The sequence below is a fragment of the Suricata suricatta genome, chromosome 2, assembly GCF_006229205.1.
Source record: "Suricata suricatta isolate VVHF042 chromosome 2, meerkat_22Aug2017_6uvM2_HiC, whole genome shotgun sequence".
Taxonomy (NCBI): domain Eukaryota; kingdom Metazoa; phylum Chordata; class Mammalia; order Carnivora; family Herpestidae; genus Suricata; species Suricata suricatta.
The window spans coordinates 20692593-20710906 of NC_043701.1; the positions used below are offsets into that span (position 1 = coordinate 20692593).

The following is an 18314-nucleotide window of genomic DNA, read 5'->3' on the forward strand; positions in this document are numbered from 1 at the left end:
TCGAGTGAGCTGGGAGTTCTAGGGTGCAGGGCAAGGCCAGCAGCCACGATGACCTCCGGGAGAACTTACTGTGCACATTAACCAAACTGGGGTTCGTGGATTGTGGGGCTCCACATGGAACATGAAGGCTACAGGCCCGTAAACCATTACCCTTTCTTGGGTCATCTTCCCTGTCCTAGCAACGACTCACGGAGGAGCTGCAGACAGTGGAGAATGGTTACCATGACAACCCCACACTGGAAGTGATGGAGACCTCCTCAGAGATGCAGGAGAAAAAGGTGGTCAGCCTTAACGGGGAGCTGGGGGACAGCTGGATCGTCCCCCTGGACAACCTGACCAAGGACGACCTGGACGAGGAGGAGGACACGCACCTCTAATCAGGTCTGCGGGTGGCCTCCGACAGTGCCACAGCGCTCCAGACTGAGCCACCTCAAGTGCCATTCAGATAGGGGAGGAATGTCCTTCCCAGCTGAGGGAGAGACTGGCGAGGGAAGGAGACTTGGAGGCTCTCTCCACCCTATCCCCACAGGGCCTTAATTTCCCCCTTTCGGACTGAACAAGTCCCTTTCTGTCTCGATTCGTCTTGTAAGATAACCCACTAGTGCCTGAGCTCAGTACTGCTGGAAGGCGAGAGGGAGCTCACCAACATGACCATCTAACCATCTAGTAGGACCCCTTCACCTCATGTACGAGGGGACCGAGGCCTGACGGGGTATAAGGTCCTGCTGACAGCCCCTGGTGACGGAGTCAGGATGACAGCAGATTCCTTCTTCCGGTCTGGCCGCACTGCCACCCCGCCCCACCGCCGCCACCACCCTGTACCCTCACCTCCGATCCTCCCCCAGCGGGACAGAAGGGCCAGATCCTGTCTCAGGGGGATTGGATTCCTTGAAAGTACGGGTCCAAGCTGTCCATCTTGTGTCCCCCCCCCCCACCCTCACCTGGCAGTATTCCTACCCCCTTTTTGCCTCCCCCACCCTTCACTCTGTATCCCTACTCTGTCCCAAGGGCCTCTGGGACTCACACAGGTCATTTATGACTTTGAATCCCTTGTCCTGGATTCTGGCTTCCTTGGATATGAGTGGGACTCAACCCACAACAGACCCTAGTGTGAGCGAGGTCTGCTTCAGGGGTCCACCTTGCAGGTAAAGATGGGTCCTGGCCCAGTGCCCAGGGCAATCCTTGAAGGGGCTCCCCAGGAACTTGCTTGGCTTCCTGCTCCCACTGGGAACTAGAATCTGCAGCAGCTATGAAGGCCGAGTGCTCCTGTCTTGTTCCTCCTCAGCCCGTGTGGTGAGGTCCCATGCTAGGGGATCCCTCAGACCCGGCGAGAGCGGTAGCTGGGGGTGGGGGGCAGACTTTCCCAGGGCCTGGTCCACACAGAGGTGTCTTCATAGACAATCGGTCGACAGGAAAGATAGGCTTTACTCTCTGTTCCATAGGAAACTCAGGGACTTTTCAAGTTGCTGAGAGTTTTGCTGTATTTGTGTTTCAGTCTAGCCCTCTACTGCCCAAAGCCAAAACTCCAGCCATTGGGAGACTTTTCAGTTAACCAATCTCACTGATTCCTGGTTCTCCTGTGCCATAGGGCAAGAAAGGCCTAGAAAGTGTGATGCGTCTTAAGATGCACAGGGGCAGCGTGGGGTGGAGGCTGTGGGGGTCCTGGTGACCTCTCAGTGTCCTCAGTGGCCCTGAGCTGGGTCTGGCCGTGTCCCCTTCTATCCTTTGCAGGCCTACCCGGTTCTGCAGTTTCTGGTGGCATCTCAGGGAAGCAGTGCCCTGGAGGGGCTTAGAGGGAGCTCAGCAGTCAGCTCCCAAGCAGAAGGCACCTGAGGACTGGGAAGAGGGAGGTTTAATCTGGTTTTTCTGGGTGTGACTCTCTCATTCCTGGGTGTGACTTTCCTGACACCAACTAGGAAGATGAACAGAACTACTTCAGAGAGTGAAAGTGGTGATTTCAGAGCAAGAAGCCAGAACCCCAGAACCTGGGGCCAGGCTCTGATGGTCCTGATGAAATAGGCAGCCTGCTTTAGTATAGCTTATTTTTTTCAAAGAGCTTAGTGAGGGAAGATCTCTGTCCTTCCCTGGCTGCCTTGATTCCTTCTTCACAGTCATTGGCCTTTGATATCTTAGGAGAAAAGACAGGCCAGGGGTTCAAGTAGGGCGTCCTGCAAGTTTCCAAGAGCTAGAGAGATGCTAACAAGGAACCAAAAGCATTTGCCCTGATCCTCCAGCATTTGGCAGTTGGCAGGATGGAGAACAGTGCTCGTTGGGGGAAGAACAGAAGAAATCTTGTTACACAGATCTGTTTGCTTCCTTCCTGCCCAACATTTGGTTCTTTCCACCCAGTGGGTTTCTGTGGAAGAGGGCAGACTGGATTACTGCTCCTTTGCTGATTCTGGGTCACATTTTACCAACCAGGCCTTAAGGCAGAGACTGAAACTATGCCTTCACAAAGAGATCAAAGGCTCTAACCCCCCAGGCCTCTTAGGGAGAGAGAGGATGTCTGGCAAAAAATAGCGTGAAAATTATACTTGGTCAAGAGGAATGACTGCGGTTCTGTCCAAGGGGAGCCTTGGGAAGCTTTGGGCCGGTTCATGTGCTCCTTTTTGGTGCATCCAGACTGGGTCACACTGGCCTGTAAGGGCAACTTCAGAATCCAGTACCTGGCCTGGATTGCTCTTTTCATTAAAGTCTAGGTCCAGGGCCGTACAGCCACGCATGCTCAAGGGTCTTCATCCCGCATCTGCACTGGGTTCTAAATGCTGTCTGGTAAGTCAGATGCTGGGGCGGAGAAGAAAGAAGAGGAACACCAGGAGCTCAGCCGGACTCTGCGCCACACAGAGATGGTAAACTTGACGTCGGTGGCAGACTGGTTTCTCTGAGCTGCATAAAAGGCCAGAAACCATGGCCGATGACTGGACAGAACCGGGAGGGGCAGTGCTCCCGGAGGAGGTACAGAACTCGCTTTGCACGGCAGGACAGAATACGGGTGAGCCTAGTCTAGATGCCAGATTCTTTTGCCCACTCTTGATAAGGAAAGATGGCAGAAAATTTATTTAAACCACTTCTTGAGCTTTAACCTTTTTGACAATATACTGGAGAAACTTGGAAAAACAAGTCCAAGCTGATACGTCCATATGTACTTCTTGATAAATGTAAATACAACGCCACACGTTACTCTACCCTGCACTGCTTTAAGTGAAAATACTTTGTAAAAACATTTGTTAAGTGAGGTGGCTTCCCTCTCCCTGAAACAGGAATGTAAATGTCTGTTTCACTAGAAATGACAAGTTTTTAAAAAATTCTTCTTGAATGAAATATGACAAGCTGATGACAAAGTTTTTGTCTTTGAGATCAGGCATCTTTGTTTTAAAATATGATTCTCACCCCCTCCCCAGCTAAATTATAGCCTATCACAGGCTTGAATCAATATGCACTGGTTAGAAAGTGAAACTCCAGTCCTAGGGAAAGGCTTTGAGAGACCTAGTCCAACCTTTGTTTTGTTCGTACAGAAAAAGACGCTGAAGCACAGAAAGATAAAGTGACTTGGCCAAAATCACATGGTTAGTGACAGAAACAGGATTAAAACACTGGTGTCGTGGGCCTTAGAAGGAATTGGGAAGGACAAGCAAGCACCAGACTGACACTGAATGCCCTTCTCAAATCTTAACCTGCAGCAAGGCTGGGGAGGATGTGAAGTCAGCAGTGGGAAACATAACTGGTCTTCTCTTCCTTTGAGTTACTTAGGTCCTGGATTTGAGTGAACGGTATGCTTTTCTGTCAAGACACAATTTTGGATGGGCTCTGACTTGGATCATGTAGCAGGTCTGAGGCCCAAAGGGAACAAGCTAGGTGGAGGCAGAGGGGACAAGAGGAAAGCGATGGCAATATTCTTCACTCACTAGTGGATCGGCTCTGGTTGGGGGAAAACCCAACACTGAGTGGAAGGGAGGGAATTATTATTTGATGTGTGTCTTTTGTTACTAGTGAATGTCAGAGTTCGCCCAGGAGACTGGGGGAGCGTGTGTCTTCATGGACAGGGGTCTGAAGTACACTGGAATTTACTGAGAAACTTGTTTTGTAAAGACTATACTTAATTATTGCCATTTTCTTACAAAACTATATTTTGGAAAATTGTATACTGTCAATTAAAGTGCTTTTGTATAAGCTGGTTCAAGCCCTGTTGGTTGAACTTGACTGATTGGGTTGTTTTTCCCATGTCTGAGGCTCATTGCTGAAACACTGAGGATATGAGACACTCCGCTGAGTGCAGAGAGCAAAAGAGAGGGGGAAGCTCAAAGAAAGGAAGGGGATCCCAGAGGTGATGATGGTTGTCCAGATTCTCTTGGGTTGTTGGAATGACTGGAACTGAATTTTTCCTCAAGCTTTTATCAATGTTCCACCTTCTTCCTTTCCTCCACTTCTGCCTCAGACACCATTTATGAATCACTCACCACTAAGACCTTGAGCCCTGATCAGATGTGAAACACCAGCGTGGAGACCAAACAAATAAAAATATAAAAAAATAAAGAGGTTCTGTCCTGGCCCTGTTACTGCTCACAAAAGGGTCTGTTTACTTGTCCTAAGAAGCCTCCCCCTGTCCCTTGTCTATAGATGTTAGTGGCAGTGAGGAAAGATAGGGAAAGGAAGCACTCAAAACCCATCCTGGTTCTTTTCCCCTCCTGGGATGGTATTCTCTCCCCACACATTCCTCACTAGGGGAAAACTCTCCCAGCGTCACCAGGAAAACGGTCAGATGACTCTAAGTCCACATTCACACTGCTACACAACAGACTCGTATCTTACCAGTTTACAAAACATTTTTACATTTTTGTTTAGGGATGGATACTTTTCTACCAATAGGTAGAAATTACGTACTGAGACAAAGGATTCTGAGAGGACACAGCTATTTAAGGGGTTAGTGTGAGGCCTTGAAGCTTTCTCTTTAGTCTTACACATTAATGCTGGGGTGCCAGAACAAGGTACATTTCTAGAATGCACTGTTACAATAGAATTTTGCTTTTATAGAGGAGTTCTGAAAGCCTGTTAACACTCTTTAACAGTAGGCCAGAGTTGGGCCAGGGGGTATTCTGAGGTTAACTTCCAGAGTGGGCCAAGAATCAGAAAGAATACAAGTACCAGGAACTCAGGCAGGCCCCTTGGCCATGCCTGAGGTACACTGTTCTAAGAACAGAATGACTCACAGTTTATCGCTGGCCACGAATTAGACCCGAGGCTCCATTCTCTTCCTGAATAGGTCATTCACCCTGCTCTCTGCCCTGCCAACCAAGTAGCACTCACTTAGTAGTCCTCTGCCACTCACATGCCCCCCAACCCCCCATCCTACAAGCTCACTCCCAAACCACTTACTCCTGTACCTAAGGGAAAAAAGTAAAAATAGGATGGGTACTGGTACTATAATTAACACGTGATAAACACTAAGCTGGTATTTTTTAAAGACCTTGACAGTTTACAGATTTAAAAGAATCCATGGGATCCCGGCAAACGGGACCTGCTGCCAGCAGATGGAGAAAGTGAGGCAGAAGACCTGAGTGCCCAGTGCCACTCAGAAGTCCCTGCTGGATTTGGACGAATCCTAGGACTCCTGACTGCCCTGGGCCACCCATCCCGGGCCCAGGCCCTGAGGGTGGCTGAGACCTGCTGGCACAGCAGTGCACAGGCACCTACAGCTTTCCTCTCTTCCTCGTAGTAGTGTTTCTGCAAAGGATGGAACTGCCTTGGCTCTGCCTCAGTGAGGGCGGAGTGGGGGAAGACCTATGTGAACGGAAGTTTCAAAGTAAGCCCGACAGAGGTTTCAGGCATCGTGTTCTACTGTCCCACCTTCCCTGTGCAACAGAAAGTCAGGTTTCTCCTCTTCCTTTTCTTCTGAGACATTAAAAGGCAAAACGTGGCATATGTGACGCTAAAGGAAAGAAGACACCTAAGCAGCTAGTACTTAAGCCTAAGCTGGGACTAACCTCAGGAGGCTTCAGGAGAGCCCAGCAGTTGGCTGAAGGACTGGTGGTAAATCATGTTGCTCTCATTAATCAGGAAGATTTTCTCCATTTCCATGGCTGACGTTGTAAGCATGTGAGGGTGGGCACACACGGCCTCCCTGCTGTAGCTGGCTGGCTGGCCCCTGGGTGAGCAGAGGCCCTCGTGGGGGGGGGGCAGGGCCGCTCCTGTCGGTATGTGGGCAGCTGCTGTCAAGGGCTCACCATAAAGCCCTCTTGGCTTATCTGCTGTCTTCCCACCAGAGGACAAAATATATTGAGGGAGAGAGGAGGCGGTGTCCCGCATTTTGAGCCTTTTGAGTTAATTCTCTGGAGGATTAACCAAGGAAAAATCTTTTAAAGTATTTTTAAGAGCTTGCTCTTTTTTATATTTATTTTGAGAGACAGCGTGAGCAGGGGAGGGGAGAAGGAGGGAGGGAAAGTGGGGGGGGGGAGGGGAAAGATGGAGAGAGAGAATCCCAAGCAGGCTCTGCCCTGTCAGCCAGGAGCCCACTGCAGGGCTCAAAGGCAAGAAATGTGCAATCATGACCTGAGCTGAAACCAAGAGTCAGACACTTAACCAACTGAGCCACATGGTCCCTCTGGAAAAGGCCAATTTCTTACCTTATCACCCACTGCATGTTTTTCTGTTTGAAAAACAAAAATGTTACTTATCAGCCATGCTCAAATCAAAGCACACTCTAGAAATGAAAGCTAGGTAGTAAGAGGCATTATTTGATTTATAAATTGAGAAAACATAATCCCGATTTTGGACAAAATCAGTTGACAACTAACACACTGCAGAATACAGGATCGGAAACCTGAAAACATGAGACCAGGAGATGGAAAGGGTCAAGAGGGGGTCCTGTTGAACGCATCTGGAGAACTCATTATCTTTGTTCGGCATATCTGAATTTATCTTTTCAAAGGTTCAGCCCTTAAAGTTCTTTCCCCTTTATTAAGGGACAGGGATTTAGAATCTTTCCAAACTTTTCAACAGCGCCAACTCTCTTTCCTATCTTTTCTACAATTTTCTTCTAGTTCTTCACCTGTACAGATATGAAAGGAAACCTGGGAAACACAAATCCAGTTTACAAAAGAGATCAAATAGGGCTGGTCTTCAATGGGAGATAAAAGACACCATCCATCTTATGAAATAACTTACTAGTATTCTTTAAAAATGGAAACTTCTCCAGGAAACTTTGCGAGATCCATCAGAACTTCTTGACTTCGGCACTGTCTCAATGGAAAACACCAAAAGGCCCTCCTACGGTGTGTATCATTTTTCTCTCTGGAGACCTGAACAAAACCCAGCTTTTTGAGGGAAAAATACAACACATGCAAAGTATGTAAACATTTAAAAAAGTTGACTTCAAAGGTAGTTTCAACACAAGAGCCATCTTGTAATGTCCATATATAACTTTTTATTAAGAAAATGAACAAAATACATTCTTTCTCCATATGTACATTACATACAACAGAATTCTACAATTGCAACCATTCAGCCGATCACTCGTTTATTTATTCACAAAGCAGTGTTAACACATTCACCAAACCTGGGATCAGAAAATTACTTGTACTAGAAAAAGAAAAGAAAAAAACCCTAAGACTCCATATAGACTGGGCAAAAAAAAGACAAAACCGGAGAGGATGATGAGGGGACTGGGGAAGATTGCAGAACACAGTCCACACAGCCCAGCGATGAATGACCTGGAGCGCCCAGGACGAGAGAAGAGCTCCAGCCAGCTCACGCTGCCGCTCCACAGTCCCCTCATGATTGGTTTCGGACGTGGGTCCTTCGGGATACGGCCCTGAGCCACGCTACCACAGAGGAGGAGAGCAAAAGAAAGAGCAGGACCTTGAAAGGGCTGCAGCTTTCAGCTTTACACACTAAGAAGAGTCTCCTTTGAAATCCAAAGCTTCTGGATCTTAGCTAGGGAGCAGAGAACTACATTTTTAGGGGGAGACACCTGCGCAAGTGTGGTAAGGGAGCTCTGGTTTCCAGGACTCCTAATTCACATTTGGGTTCATTTCATCCGTTTTGCTTATGCTTTGCTTTTTCTCTGCGTTTCCTTTGGCCTTCCTTTGAAAGTAGCTCATTCTTTTCGGGTGTGGGTTTCTTTATGGTCATGTTAAAAAGTCCACCTAATAAAGAGAAAGCTCTTCATGGGTAAAAATACGCTTCAAGTGTCCATAATGGTGGTGCTTAAGGGCTTAAAAGATCAAATGAGTTTTAGAGATGAAATTTCCAATAAACTGAACAAGGCAGCTCCCTATAGGCTTCTGGGTAATACTCCATATCCTTAGTTCACACTTAAAAGACGTATATCAAGAGAATCATTTTCAGACTGTCCGCCTGGGGAAGGGCACTGCTTGAGGGAATCTGAGTGAGGGCAGGCACACAGGCTCATACCTCAGTCCTCCACACAGGCGGCAAAAGAGAATGAGAATGGCTGTGTCCATTTTTTTTTTTTAACCTCTTCTGGGCTTTCTCATGTGGAGTTAACAGAAGAAAGTCAGGAAAAACAAAATGAGTACGTCTCATCAGTTAATAGTGTGGTTTTCCTTCTTTACGCTTAGTAATTTCCTAAATTTCAATGATAAACGCATTTTTTTATATCACAAAAATCAATAAATGTTTTTATTTCAAAGTCCCATAAAAGAGATTTAACTGTCTAACTTTCAGGTGAGCTGGTCACTGTCACACCATGTTTGCAATCTAGGAGATGTTTTAACCAGGAGCAAGGGCTGCCCACAACATCAATATGCAAACCAGGAAGACACAATCTATTGGGTATAGATGGAGCTGTATCTTCCTTCCCAATCTAATTTCCAGTCCAACTTCAGTTTTGAGGATCTATCTCTATTCTTAAGGGATCTTAATTACTGGCCACTGAATACTAATTTATAAAGTAAAAGAGTTCACTTAAAAAAAATCGTAGCATCTTTCCCAATCTGCTTATAACACAAATATGCCAAGACCAATATGCCAATTACCAAGACCACGACAAGAAAAGGAGGTCCTCATCTTAGCTGTCCTATACTCTTCTTCTGAGGCTACATATTCAACTTTATAGGGAGTCTGAAGTGGTGACAGAGAAGGAATCTCTTTAAATAAAAGAAAAAAAATCTATCTATATATCCATAAAGGAAATTTGCCCATAGGAAAATGTCACATTATTTTGCAATTGACCTAAAGCTATACATAAAGGAAAATGAATACTTGCACTAATTTATTCATTTCAAAAGACATTTTGCACAAGTCAAAAAAGCAAGGTGGCTTACAGAATAACAAAATCATAGCATCTCTTGGCCAGGCTGTATGTAATACTTAAGAAAGGAAGTCCACTTTTGTTTCTTCAAATGGGTGGTTCACAATTGAGGGAGAAAATAGTTTACAATTGGTCAGTCACCACAACCATTCTTTCTGGGAAAGGAAAAAAAATCTCAAAAAGGAGACCAAGTGTATAACTTTTTAAAACACACATCTTCCCCCACAAAATACTTAAATTTTGGACTTTGATATCCTACTGTCAGATTTCGGGCTGGTTGGACAGTTACTTTCGTATGTCTTACAGTTTGTATTCAGGGTTCTGGCAAGCATAGCTCACGTGTCTAGGTAAAATTAGGCTAAGTCTTTACGGTGGTAGAATATCCGAGGACTTTGAAAGTAGACAACCGAAAGAAGGTACAGCTGTGCATCTCTGTCCTCCGCTTCCTCCCCTTTATCTCAAGGTGGATACAGCAACTACAGGCAACATGCTAGGACGTGACCAGCAGACATCTGAGGGCACAGCCTTGTTGGTATAAGATCCTCCTCTTTGTTGCAAAAAGAATTCATAAAGCTCTGCCAGGTGCAATGGAATCGGACTTATTCCAGATACCTACTCTAGTTAATCACTTTCTAAACGTGAAGGAAACCTAAAGAACAAACCAAAATTATCAAATACTTCCAATGCCAAGCCTGGAACACATGTATTTCTTGGTAAAGTGGATAAACAGAGACCCATGGGATTGTGTATAATTAATTCTAAAGTATAGAAAGCAATTGATGTCAGTTCAATTCTGTATAGGTTATAAGTTAAACATGAAATAACCACTTTCTTCCCATTTTAAAACGTTATTAAGCACCAACAAAATGACACTGGCTAAAGTATAACAAAGGCTTTTTCTTGAGATCTGTTAACAAAGGAGAGAAATAAAGCTCAAACCGACTACTTGAGCAACTCCTTAATCACGCACATAGGCCCGTCCAGTATATAACACAGTGTTTTTCCTTCCTGCCAATTAATCTGGCATTTATGAAGCACTGAATGAAACTGAAGAGTGATGATCTCTCCAGGCTGGTATTCATGTGGCAGACAGCTCAAAAATCCAAACTAACTGCTGCAATCGTGAGCGTCCCAGATCACAGAGACGTGCAGCAAGAACTTAAACACGATGAAAAAACAAGTTCCATGGGAGCCCCCAAACTGCACGTTAAAATGTTTCGTTGCTGGTTTTCCCACTGGATCCTTATCAAGGAACTGGCTGGACATAGGAAGCTGCTCACCTAGTTTAAACTCTAGAGTCCATGACACCGGTTTTCTGTTTCAAGATCTCTAACAGTTATTTGGGAGAGATGAGAAAAGAAACTAACCAGGAAATGCTGTATTCCAAAAACTGTGCAGAATAAGTGAGCTTTGAGTCATCCAGCCAGCACTGCATTAGTAAAACGAATTTAGGTTCAGAAATGAAGAGCTTTTTCATTTAGATTTGTGGACCTTTGAATCCATGAGCAAAAACTCCTACTTTTCTTTCTCTAACATATCCTCATTCTCCTCTCTCACTTTCGAACCCCCTCCCGGAGTTCAATGCCTCTAAGTGAAAAATGCCACACAGACAGACAAAAGAGGGTTGCACACAGACGTTTCATAGTTCACTGGGCTGTTTGAACAGCAGATAAAAAGGTAAATTATTCCATAATTATTAGTAATAATTTTAAGAAGTGAGCAAATACCAACCACTTCATAGCAATCAAAGCTATTCCTAATACACGATCATATCAGAAATTGAAAGTCAATTCTTAACACAAATCCCCATCTCAGGAGATATATGAATGCTATTCAGAGGTGGTGGAAGTAGAGAGGAAAAAAGGCTAAAAAATATAAATAAAAGACAAAGGCAAATGGAAACCTGGTGATGTGCTGAATTCCATGAGCCCCACCTATGAAGCCTGTACCTGATGAACTGTTTTCGGACTGGACTTCCCAGGGCCAGGGAAAGAAGCAAGCAACACTGGCCCCCCTACGCCGCTGCCACAGCCATGTTACTACCCTCCACATGAACACTGACTCGAGGATTTTTATAGCAATGTCTGAACACTGGTAATTCTTTAATAATCCATAATTTAAAATTTCACTATTCTGTTGTCATAAGCAAGGATAGAAGAGCATGTTTGCCTCAGAATTATTTTGACTTTTTTTCCTTAAGCAGTACAACACTTTCAAGCAATGCCACAGAAAACCTAGGAAATCCAGGGCTAAAAAAGCTGAGAATAAAGTCAGTTTAGCTAAGGGAATAATGGATACACAATTCACACTATTTGTCAGGTAGGAGGGAATCATGGTTCAAAATTTATGTAAAATAAAATCTCTAAGCATTCTTTTTTGAGAAAAAAGAGCATTTGGTGAAGAAGTTAATAAATTGTAATGAGTTCTCCCGCCAAAACAAACAATGGCAACATCTGGTTGGCTCCCAATGGACTGTTTCAACAAACTTGAAAACTTACACCTTCCACTGAAATACTTCTAGACCAGAAATTTTAGAGAGCCAAGTCATTTCAGCATTGATACACATCACAGGAGATACAGACTACAGTCAAAAATCACAAAAGAATATTGTTATTTGACTAGTAATACAAAAACCTTTGAGTGAAAGAGCCCAAAGATTTAATCTACAAATATTGTCATATGCAGAGAAGATACTCTTTAATAACTATAAACTTTTTGAGGAAGCATGCAATCCCAGATCAAGGACAATTTTAAGAATTTAAACCTCCGTTAAAAATTCAGGCCAGAGTTTATGAAAAACGATTAAACTGTAGACAATCACGGATTTTTAAGAAAAGGAAGGTTCTGAAGGCTATGTTTTTTTTTTTATAGCTAGATGACTTTGTTTAGAGTACACATTTGTTAATGATCCCCTCCCACAAAAATCACTTCATATCATAATTCTCAACCTTTGTGCAACATTCAGCCAGCTAAAGAGTTAATACAACATTCACTCAGGAAATAATGACCCACAGTTACCCAATGAATCCCCATTGGTGTTAATAATTCTGACTTCTTCATGTTGTAACCATGAAACGGAGTATAATTCAGAGACTAAACTCAGGAACATGCTCCTAAGTGCTTTTCGATCCATTAAAACATGATTCTCATTCTAGTTTTTGTTTGTAAGTTAGATTTTAAAACTCTTATAATTACATGAAATTCTGTTAACGTTTCTCCAAACAGTGGGCCAATTGGGAACCATTTATATTCAACATATTTCACCCAAGAATGGAGTTCTATCATCCTAAAATCATTGTGCTCTAAACCCAACAAGCCTTTCTGTGATAAACCAGTGAATTAGCTTTATAAATGTTTTCTATCAGTTTTTTACTTTTTTAGACATGGATGGGTCAATTTTAGAATAAATGAAAACCATGTCTAAAAGGATGATTTTGTGAAGAGTTAAGACCACCTGTCAGCTTGAGCAGTGAGTCAGGCACCCAAGTCTGCATTCCTTTGCTTGAGTGATTGATACATTTGAATTAATCAAACTGGCCACACGAGGTCTCTGTTATTCCACAGAATACAAATGCATTTTAGAATTCTCTTTCCAATCTGGTAATTTCTCATGAAGTACAAGCACTGAAAATAATGTTAGAGATCTAGTTTACTATTCTGGAATAATATGTTCCACTGGGAAAGAGAGAAATGGGGATAACTTGGAGCTATGGATGATGAAACTGAGCAAACTGTACCCTATAAATGAATGCAACTAGAGCTTCAGTCCGATATACATATATACACAGGTTTTCAATCAGGTTCTGAAGTGTGAGTAATGTGTCAGTCCTGGTCATGGATATCATAAAGCCCTACAGTCTCCTGGGATCGTTACCAGTAGTGCTCCTTTAAATCCCCATGGAACAAACTCTACCTAGTCAATAACCTCCTTGATACAGTCCACTTAGGTAACACTGAATGGTTCACTATGGTTCAGCCCCATCTAAACATGTTGGTGTAAAAAAAAAAAATTCCAGAAATGAAGAAAAGGGTCAAGGTTCCACCTAACTAAAGTGGGGAAAGATAAAATTAAAATAAGCACATGTTAAAAGGCAACTCATAGTGAGTTAGGGAGAAACAAAATCACTGAGGTCAAGAACTGAGTTTCTTCCAAATACGGAGCCTGAGGAACTCATGAAAAACAAACAAACAAAAGCCAAACAACAAAGAAAGTAGAAATAAATGGTGGAGGGCAGCAGAATTTCATTTGGTTAGTATGTTTAAAGTGCCAGAATTCACAGTAAGCAAAACTAGAGCTTTTAAATTTAGAAACTCTTATCAAGCTCAAGTTCTTCCCTACGGACTCTTGGATTTGTACCTGTTTCCACAAAACAAGATTCAATAGGCTACAATATTAGTGACAATATTTTATATGCTTGACTGTCACTGATGGGAATCATTTTATGGAAACTGTACAAGAATGTAAGTAGACTCTATTTGCTTACCTATAAAGTCAATTAGTTATTCTGCAGCTGCACAATTTGGTACTTAGTAAATTACATACTATAGCTTTCACAAGGCAAGGTACATATCTAATTATTTAATCACTACAGATAGCTTTGGGATGCTTGGAAAGCTAAGAAATCCAAGATTCAAGTCTAGAACTAGGAAAAATATATTGCTGTCCATTCCCAAATAAGTTAAACCAAGCAATAAAGACAGAGTGAAGAAGGATCTGTCTCATTCCTATACTTTTCAAAAGTGCAAGTCAATTTCTTCGCTTTCTTTGGTGAGGTCTGATCTCACTATTTAGGGACATCCTAATTCCATTAGGTCACTCACTTTTCACAGCTCCTGGATGATGAACACTTATTGTACCTGGTCCGCTTGAGGCACCGTGGGCATCGGTTTGAGTGAGTGTAAGCACTGGCCAGGCGTGTGTCCTGGACCGCATTCCACAGCACCCCACGGAACGATGCATAATACCTGCATCCTCACACCTGTCTTTCTTTTAGTGAAAAAATATCTGCACCATTATTCTCTTCTTTTCCATTTAAAAGCCTGTGTGTGTGCTTAACGAAATGCCTGTCAGCTGTATTCCGTCAGACAACTACAAACTATTATTCTTTCAAATGTCAGTGTACAGAAACAGATGTAGGAAGCTAATGTATATGGAAATAACAAAAGCATAGCTCTGGAAACCCACCCTCCCAAATGAACATGCTACAAAAAGCAAAAAAGTAGAAATGGAAGCACATCTCTATCAGAGAAAGAAGTTGTTTTCTTCTAAAAATTTGCTACAAAGACATCAATGAACATATTAATCACTACTAGTGATTGCTGGTAATTTTTATAATGGCTCTTAAAGGTTCTGAACTATATTCTCCTCAGTTTAAGGTTTCTGTGACTCAAAGCTATGGTAATATCCACTATAAAATATATCATTATAGAAATACTATAGACCAATCTCAGATAAGTGCCTGGATTAATCTTGGGTTTCATTTTTTAGTTCTATGACAAGAAGCATACATTAGAGCCCTCTGTTCCTCCTATTGTTTAATGTAATACGAGACTAGTCAACAGAGACACATATGTCACTTTTACATCATTTGCTCTACAGAACTATACACTTTAAAAAATGAATTAAAGAGGTAAACAAGTGACACCACTTATAAGCAGTCTGCGTAATGTGAGGTAAAGTGAAAGGGGAGAGGAGGAGAAAGAAGGCAGGCCAAAACAAGCCAACAAAACCCCAATTCCTACAGCACTGAGTCTGGTTAATAGTGCTTACTTGCCCCAATTTTATAAAATGAAATAAAAATCAGAAAAGGGTAAACTGCCTAATTATTTTTCCTTTTATACTCATTAGTTCTTAAAAGGTAAAGTAAGAAAAAATATATATATATTTAAATGGAAAGTATACCAATTTCACTTTATTAGCCTAATTCAGGAGTGGGATGAGGAGAAAGGGGCTGAGGTCAGGTATGAAGGAAGAGGGTTAAAACTTGTGACAGTAAAGATCCCTTCAAAATTCTGGTGCAGTCCTCAGTCACTGCAGCCTAAGTGTCGGTCAACAGAGTTGAACTCCAGACTACCGAAAGCAGACGTTCTCCATGTCTGTCCAGTGGCTCTTCGGTTACAGTGTGATGAGGTCTACCAGGTTGCCTTTAGGAGGAGTCATGCTGTCAGGAAAGAAATTGACTAAGGTGTCAAAGAGCTGAGTTCTTTGAGCATAGGTGTGATCCACATCCGAAAAGCCTGGTAAAGAAGAGACACAAAGAAACTCATCCACTGTATCTAAAACATGTAGTGGAGAAGCTAGTTGAGAAAAGCAGCAATGTAGAACACAAAAACCAAAACCCAATCTGATTTTAAAACCAGACAAATGCAGGTCCTGAACCCAGTCTAGTACGCGGAAGTGGTACGACCTTAGGTGAGTTAATCAGCTTTTCTGCAACTGTCTCATCAGCAATAAATCTGTGCTAATTGTGTATACTTCATGGGGATATTGTGCATATCAGATGTAATTATGTGAGAGACACCTGTTCTAATGACTGGCACGTAAGTAACAAATACCGATTTCTCTTCTTTTCTGTACAAGCATTTACCTCTTCTACTTCACTGAGGAAATTTCACATCCCTTTTCTGACTTTAAAATGCTTCTAACCCACTAAAATTTTTTTGACAATAAAAATACAATAACATCAAAATGAAAAACGTAATAAAATCATTTTCTTTAGAAAGTGGTCCAAAATCATTAAGGACCTGAGAGCTGGATGTAGTCTCAGAGAACTGAGCGAAAACATAGCTGAGGGAAAGAAACATATGTACAATAGTGTAGAAAAATACCTGGGTATACATGTCTGATACTATGCACCACACTCTACACCAGGCACACGTCATGTGCAAAACAGAGCAATGAACTACTTTTCTCCAGACAAACAGAAGGTGAATGACAGGGTGCCTGGGTGGCTAGGTCGGTTGAGCATCTGACTTCAACTCAGGTCGTAATCTTGTGGTTCATGGGTTCAAGCCCCACATGAGGCTCTGTGCTGACAACTCAGAGCCTGGAGCCTGCTCAGGATTCTGTGTCTCCTTCTCTCTGTCCCTCTCCTGCTCATGCTTGCTCACTCTCTCTCTCAAAAATAAACATTCAAAAAAAATTTTTTTTTTTAAAGTGGATGACATCCTTAAAAGGTGGGGGCCATGGAACTAAAGGTTTTCCCCTTTAACCTTTAGTAAACATTCAGTTTTCAAGTTCATTACAGACAAAGGAATATTCAGTGAGATGCTTCCTTCCTTCGGTCAGCTGCTGTACTGCTTTAAGTTGCCTCACATTTCTTATGTACATATGATAAAGTAAATAAAGTAGTCTTTTGATTTCCCCATTCCTGAAATGGCTGAGACACAGAGCCCTACAGACTACCATAAGAAACAGAAACGGTTATATATGCCATGATAGTCAGTGAAAATTATTTCAAATTGGACCAATTTTCATTCAACTTAGAATACTGTTTCAGGTGCACTCTGTTTTCATTCTTGTGAGGAACATGGACAGAACAGAACATTGCCAAGGATACCAGTTTCCTGGAAGGAAAATAAACAATGCCTCAAGAAAAGTACATTCCTTTTTGTTAAAAAAATTTTTTTACTATTATTTTAAGTTTGAGAACAAATATTTACTTCTTTGTAACATTTGATTTAACAAAAAAATATCATGGAAAAGAACAGAAGGAAATACTGAAAAATGTAAACAAAGGTTACCTCTGAATGATGGGATTACTTTCTTCCCCTACTTAATGCTCTTCTGAATTTTCTAAATTGCTTCATTTTCAACTTATTTTGGAAATTTCCAATTTCCTAGACAAGTTTCAATAATGCAACAAATACTCATATACTCTCACCTAGATTACTCGTTAACACTGTCACAGTTCTCATTCTCTCTGTATTTGTACCCCACACATACTTTTTTTGTGGAACTATTTGGGAGTACATTGTAGACATTTCCACTCATATGTGAGTTCACTTCATCTAAAAGTAACACTTAAAAAGCCACTATATATTAAATTTAGGAAACTTGGGGCACCTGGGTGGCTCAGTTGGTTGAGTGTCTGACTTCAGCTCAGGTCATGATCTCACAGTTCGTGGGTTCAAGCCCCGCGTCTCTGCTGACAGCTCAGACCTGGAGCCTGTCTTCGGATTCTGTGTCTCCCTCTCTCTCTGCCCCTCCCCTGCTCACACTGTTTCTCTCTCTCTCAAAAATAAGTAAAACATTAAATTTAGAAAACTTAACGTTTTGGCCCCATAGTCTTTTTTATAGTCATTTTCTCCACTAATCGAAAATTTCATCCAGTATCAAGCACTGTATTCAGTTTTCAGGTGTATTTTTTTTTCAACTTTATTATTTTAGAGACAGAGACAGAGCAAGTGGGGGGGGGGGTGCAGAGAGAGAGCGCAAGACACAGAATCCCAAGCAGTCTCCACACTGTTAGTGTGGAGCCCGATCCAGGGCTCAAACTCACAAAACTGGGAGATCATGGCCTGAGCTGAAACCAAGGGTCAGACGCTGAACCAAATGAGCCACCCAGGAGCCCCTCCAAGTTTCTTCGGCCTGGAATAGTTCCTCAGCCTCTTTATTTTTTTATTAAAAAAATTTTTTTTATTATTTATTTTTGAGAGAGAGAGAGAGAGAGAGAGACAGCATGAGCAGGGGAGGGCCAGAGAGAGAGAGGGAGACACAGAATCCAGCCTCCAGGCTCTGAGCTGTCAGCACAGAGTCCGACATGGGGCTTAAACCCATGAACTGTGAAATCATGACCTGAGCCAAAGTTGGATGCTTTTGCTGAGGCCCCAGGCATCTCATCTTTATATTTTTTTTAAATGTTTATTTTGAAAGAAAAGAGTGCAAGTCAGAGAGGAGCAGAGAGAAGGAGAGAGAGAATCCCAAGCAGGCTCCACGCTCAGCATGGAGCTGGATGCAGGGCTCAATCCCACAACCTCAAGATCATAATCTGACCTAAGATCAAGAGATGCTTAACTAAGCCACCCTCAGCCTCTGTTTATGACA

The 18314-nt window shown here is 42.6% G+C and overlaps 2 protein-coding genes across 3 annotated transcripts in view; one reads left to right on the forward strand and one right to left on the reverse strand.

Moving 5' to 3' along the window:
• Positions 1 to 4195, forward strand: part of PODXL (podocalyxin like) — a 48451-nt gene extending 44256 nt beyond the window's left edge. The window contains exon 8 of the mRNA XM_029923287.1: positions 180 to 4195. Coding sequence (XP_029779147.1) covers positions 180 to 377 — 198 coding nt within the window. The 3' untranslated portion in view covers positions 378 to 4195. The remainder of the gene's footprint in view (positions 1 to 179) is intronic.
• Positions 4196 to 7400: 3205 nt separating this feature from the next.
• MKLN1 (muskelin 1) overlaps positions 7401 to 18314 on the reverse strand; it is a 182728-nt gene continuing 171814 nt past the window's right edge. Inside the window, exon 18 of one of the 2 annotated variants that reach the window (XM_029923291.1) lies at positions 7401 to 15505. In XM_029923291.1, the coding sequence (XP_029779151.1) occupies positions 15384 to 15505 (122 nt within the window). In that variant the 3' untranslated portion in view covers positions 7401 to 15383. Of the gene's footprint in view, positions 15506 to 16356; positions 16835 to 18314 lie in introns of those variants that run through there. The other variant, XM_029923293.1, reaches the window with a different exon arrangement.